Source organism: Cornus florida, unplaced genomic scaffold (assembly GCF_030987335.1).
Source record: "Cornus florida cultivar Cherokee Brave unplaced genomic scaffold, ASM3098733v1 CherokeeBrave_3.0.0_Hap2_Chr07, whole genome shotgun sequence".
Lineage (NCBI taxonomy): Eukaryota > Viridiplantae > Streptophyta > Magnoliopsida > Cornales > Cornaceae > Cornus > Cornus florida.
This window is the reverse complement of record NW_026775577.1, coordinates 5,710,113-5,715,977: the sequence shown is the minus strand read 5'-3', so window position 1 is coordinate 5,715,977 and position 5,865 is coordinate 5,710,113. Positions and strand designations below refer to the sequence as shown.

At 32.8% G+C, this 5,865-nt stretch overlaps 1 protein-coding gene across 1 annotated transcript; it reads right to left on the bottom strand.

Annotated features, from left to right (window-relative positions):
• Positions 1–362: 362 nt before the first annotated feature.
• Positions 363–1,496, bottom strand: LOC132316150 (F-box/kelch-repeat protein At3g23880-like). The gene has a single exon (XM_059814662.1). It carries the CDS (start codon positions 1,494–1,496, stop codon positions 363–365), a length of 1,134 nt encoding a protein of 377 aa, XP_059670645.1.
• Between the last annotated feature and the right edge of the window lie 4,369 nt (positions 1,497–5,865).

Genomic DNA, 5,865 nt, shown 5'->3' with positions numbered 1-5,865 from the left:
CAAGAGAGTTCTAAATATCTATAGGTTATGCATTTACCTTTCCCTTCTTTTTACAGTTACTCAGTGTTGCTCCTGCAAAAAACACATGCAAGGAGAATACAGGATGCATAGAAATAGGAAAGACTACGAATCATCAGCTTGTTCATCAACTTCTGAAAGTAATATGATGCCGGCCTTGAGGTCCACAAAATAAGAGGAAGAGTAATGATACTGTCTCCCAAGAGGGAGTAGCTGAAGAAGGCTCTCCTTTGAATGTGTTCAATGCATTCAAAGGGGGAGGCTTGTTCAGCTCTCCCTCTCAGTACTCTCTTTACGCGGAGTATTATTGTTTTTTCGTGAGCCTTTGAGAGAGTATTATTAGTCTAGGAAGAATTATTTGCTTTCTCACATCCATCAACTTCCTTAACTGAAAATAGGCTCTCCTTATAGAGAACAATAACAAAGCAAGATCGATATCCACGAAGTCCAAGGCTTTTAATTTCTTGGGTATTGTGGTCGTACATTACTAACTGAGAATCGCTATCTTCTAAAAATAGCTCGCCGTTCTTCCAAATTCCAAGTGGCCTCTGAATTTCTGGAAGGGGCCCTATATTTAATTGTTTGGTCCAGAATCCCTCTTCCTTCATTACCCATACGTGGAAGTATTTCTCAACTTCTTGTGCATCGAAATATATCATAGCAATGGAGTCATTGTACATGGTAAGATCCCCGCATAGATCTTTTTGAACACCTGTTGGTGCCGGTATATCTTCTTTGAAAATCTCTTTACTCATATCAAATGAAAGGAGAGTATATCTATGAAAATCAATACTGGTCAACCAATAATAAAATCCATTCAAATATGTGTTACACAGAGAATTATTTATAGAACTATTTGTCATCATCTCGAATTCAAAGAGCCTCCAAGAATCAGTACGTAAGTTGTACACGGAAACAACTCTAGGGATGTATGGAATGTCTTCTTCCTCATCATAGTAGTATCGAATCCAAATCAATTTGTAATCATTTGTTATAGGATCCAATCCACAACCAAACATATGCAAAAAATCCATAATATGGGTTGGTAAGTTAGGGTTAGGTATAGCGAGGGACCTCCATTCTTTTGTAGCTGGGTTCCACAGAACTACAATATATCGATCCTCCCAATGAGTAAATAGGCAAAATATGCCACTAATTGGTCCAATAATGGCATCCGGAAGATCCGGCAACTGAAATTCATCAATATCATTATGTGCAAAAGGCATTTTGGCAAGTGTTTCGTCAGGGAACACAGCAAAAACATATTTTTGTGTGCTATAGTTGTAATGGTGAACAAGGAGGCATGATTTGTTGTTGGGGTGATGCAGGTGCTTGCTAACAAAAGTAGAGGTTCTGATGAGACCAAACCAGTATTTGCAAACACACCTAAATCGGATTAATGATTTTATTGGCAACCTTGAGACAATCTCAATTATCAGATCTTCTGGTATATGCTGATCACCACTACTGCTTGCCATTTCTTTGTCTTTTTTGAATCTGATGTTGAATCATTTTTTATCCCCAACACTAAAACCAAATCTGCATAAAAATTCTTAATCTTAATTTTTAATGAAATGGAAGATTCATTTTGTTTAATGTCAAAACCTAATGGTAAGAAATATTACTCATTATTTTCCTTATCATCAAATTAAAAATATAAGAAAAGGTGAGAGAAAAATAGAAGGAAATACTGACATGATTTTTCTTTTCAAACTCTAAGGCATGTTCCCTACAAGGACAATGTAAACAAATGTGTTATTTCCAAAATACCAAAATGTAAAAACTATTTCTTTTAATGCATCATGAATAAAATTTATAACTTCTTGGCCAAAAACAGTAAATTCTGATGCACGTGTTATTATTATTATTATTATTTTTTTCTAGAAGTTCTGATGCACATGTTATTACTTGAAAATTACAAATTACAAATGGTGATGAAGCACCAAAAGTTATCGATTAGTAGCAAATGAATAAACAAACCGAAAAAGACGGGAGTTGAAGAACGCACTTCTACCATGTCAAAGTCTTATAAATTTCCTCAAACTGCAGTTACCAAAGTTCTAGCTCAAGTTGTATTTCTATCCTCTTTGATAGGTTGTTGAGTGTTCATGTTCCTCTTGAGAAGAGTTGTGTCTGCCTTCTTGTTTACAACCCAAATAAATAAATAAATTTGAACTGTTGAAACTATACTGTCTGCAATATATATATAGATGGATCTCTATAAGTAAAACTCAAACTGGGCATACAATGATTTTTTTTTTTTTTTCAAAAAAAATAAAAGAAAAAGAAAAAATAAAAAAGATAATGACACTAATGGTATGGATCATGTTAGAGAATTTTACAAACAGTCTCTAATCGCGTTTTGCTTTCTTTTTTTTTTTTCCCCTCAATATCTCTTATCTCGGAGTCACTCGGCAAAGTTTGCAAATTTTTTTTGGTGATTGGGTCCCAGCAGAATTCGAAATCTGAAGCTCTAAAATATAGGTGATAGACTTGTGCCCTTGAACTTTGATCCATACCATGATTCTTTTTACAAAGTTTGATAGCATTTAATTAAAAAAAGTTTGGAATGAAGTTATAAGAAATTATTTTAAAAAATTAAATAGAGGAGATGATATGACATATAATAAAAAAAAAAATTAAAAAAAAAAAAATTAGTGGTGAAAGGGAATTTGTGATTGTAACTATGATTCTGATGAGATTTCAGTATATTCAGTATTTGCAAGTGAAAGAAAGTTTAGAGTCACCACCATATGACTCTCTAAAGAAATCAGCATAAGTGAACAATCGGCAAGAAACTTTACTTGCTACAAAAGGAACACAACCGGATTGAGAAAATTTTCATTTAGCTATACATGTAAAATGATTGATCTAGGGACGTCAGAACAACCTTCTTGTTCTTAAAATGAATGAAAAATATAAGCATAGTTCTATTTCAATCATAAAATATAAAAAATAAATAAAAACTAAATAAACTAAAATATTATGCGTTTTTTTTTTTCGAAAATTAAATGTTATGACAAACATCAGAAAACACAAACACAATGAACAAAGAAGAAATCAAAAGAATCATCAGAAAACTCAAGAACAAATCACACAAAATACAAATTACCAAAGAGAAAAATCACACAAAATTAGAAAGATTTAAGAATGGTTGATTACCGGTTTTCACCCCAAACCCTCTTTCACTTTATTTCTAGTGTTCTTTTTTGATAAATAACAAACTCTAAACGCTAAATTTGTTGGGATTTGAAGCATTTATCAAGGTGCTAACTCTTCTTGTATCCTACAAACAAAAACTAAAGGGTTTCTAAACGATTATTATACTTCTTTTCAAATCAGGGAAGGATCTTAAGCCGTTGGGCCCGACCAAATGACCTTTTTTTTCTTTTTTTCTTTTTTTTTGCCGTAATTAAAAAAAAAAGAAAAAAAAAGAAAAAAGAAAAGATGATCATCTGTACTTTGTACATGATGTGGTCAGATGGAGATAATTAGATCTGAGAGTGATTTATGTATTAGAATAGGTGATTGTAAAAAGTTCGAGAAATTTTCAAGAAACACATAAAGGTAGAGAGATACCATGGTTTCTTCCAGAGCACTGTAAAATGAAGATGAAGGAGGAGAAGGAGAGATGGAACAAAAGACGATCGGAGGAGAGATCCTTGAGATTGCGAAGGAAAAAAAGGAAGTGGGAAGAAAAAGAGAATTTGAGGGTGAAAATAAGGGCTGGGAATTGTCGTTTGAAATTGATCACGTCCCCAATCGAGGACCAACTTTTTTACCACGTCATGCACATGTGGTAGAGCAATAATGGATCCGCGATATTTACTGGAGAAAAAATTAATGGATCCTCGATTAAATTTTTTTTTTTCTTTTTTTTCTGGCAGAGAGAAGATATTTATTAATAAATTAAAACATACAATCTAAAAAATTATAATTAGGTGTGGTAATATTTGACACAACAATCTAAACACTATATGAACACGATGCGATATAAGAGATTTTGGGTTTGGGCTAATCCTATTCGTGCCATAATCATGTTGATATAGATTAACCTCTTAACTAAACGTGCCGTGTTCGTATTTGACCATACTAACACATTAACCCGATTAATTCAAGTGTCAAATAAGCGTGTCGTGTTCGTATAAAAAATGATCTATTTAATTAAACGTGTCGTGTTCGTGTCAAAAATAACTTAAACGTGTCTTTTCGTGTCATGTCAAAGTTTTGACCTATTTATTAAACTGGTTATGCGTGTCGTGGCGTGTTAGATGTGTAATAATCGTGTCGTGTCGTATTCGAGCCAAGGATTTTAACACGATTAATAATAATGCCGTGTTCGTGTTGTAAACTTGTTGTCACGAATACAACAAGCCAACACGAATTTTTAACCCTAGAAACAACGTACAGTGCTAAGCCATCACGGCATAGCATCAGAAAAAGGAAAAATACACTTATGGGTGCAAACTCACTCAAGAAGTGAGCAACTGAGTTACTCTCTAGAAACACTTTTTTTAGATTGGTGTATTTTAATACCATATAATATAGTATTATTATTTAAATATTATGTAAAAAAATAATATATATATAATTTTTTAATAAAATATAGTTATATATATCTAATAAAATCAAACTATTTTAAAAATATGTTGTAGTTTCCTTGGCTGGGACCTTATTAAGAGTGTTTCCCCTTCTTATTTTTATGTTTAGCTTCCACTGCATTTGTTTTTGACACCATTGAAGAATTCTTGGATTTCTTTTCAAATGTGCGGTTATCTTCTTCAATCCTCAGCTTGACAATCAGGTCTTCAAACCCCATTTCCTTGCGCTTATGTTTCAAGTAATTTTCGAAATCTTTCCAAATAGGTGACAATTTTTCAATGATTGAAGCCACTTGAAAAGAATCACTTAAAGCCATCTTCTCAGCATGTATCTCATGTAGGATCAGCTGGAACTCCTACACTTGGCTCATAACAATCTTGGAGTCCACCATTTTGAAATCTAGAAATCATTTGACCATAAATTTCTTCAAACCAACAATCCACTATTTTATACTTCTTGTCTAGTGACTCCCAGATCTCTGTAGTAGTATTGATCGGACTATACACATTATATAACGTGTTGTCTAATCCATTGAGGGTGTAGTTCTTGCATAGGAAATTCATTTCTTCCATGCATCAACAACTCCCACTTTTGTAATATCAGTTTCACCCTCTTGTAACACTGGGCAGTCTCACCCTCTTGTAACAATAGGCAGTCTCAGTTAGAAACTTGTTCACATTCAAAGTTGTAAAGTAAAACATCATTTTCTGTTGCCACCTTTTGAATTATGCCCCATTAAAATTTTCTGGCTTCTCCGCATGACTGACGAGAACATCAGGCATAATTGTACTCATACTTGCCATTCGTCTGTTGTATATGAAATATACAGGCCACAAGTCAATTTATAGCAATATAACAATAACAATATTTAAATAATAATATTATAATAAAAACGAGATCCGTCTTAAGTTTGCTCTCCAAAATGATCTATATGTACCATATACTATAGTATTACTATTTAAATATTATTAAAAAAATAATATATATATATAATTATTATTATAAAATAATAATATATATTCTGTAAATAAAATATAATTATATTAGTATAAAAATTGTACTATATAAATAAAGGAACTTGATAATAGGCTGAGTCTAGAATTGGTTCTATCTCCTTAGGACAGATTCGCCCTGCTATGGTACTGACGGACACTACAGTGTCTGTTACTTAAGATACAATGACATTTCTTTCTTCGGTAGCAGCACTGCAAATTGGAGAAATGGGCGAACCAGCTCGGTGAAGTA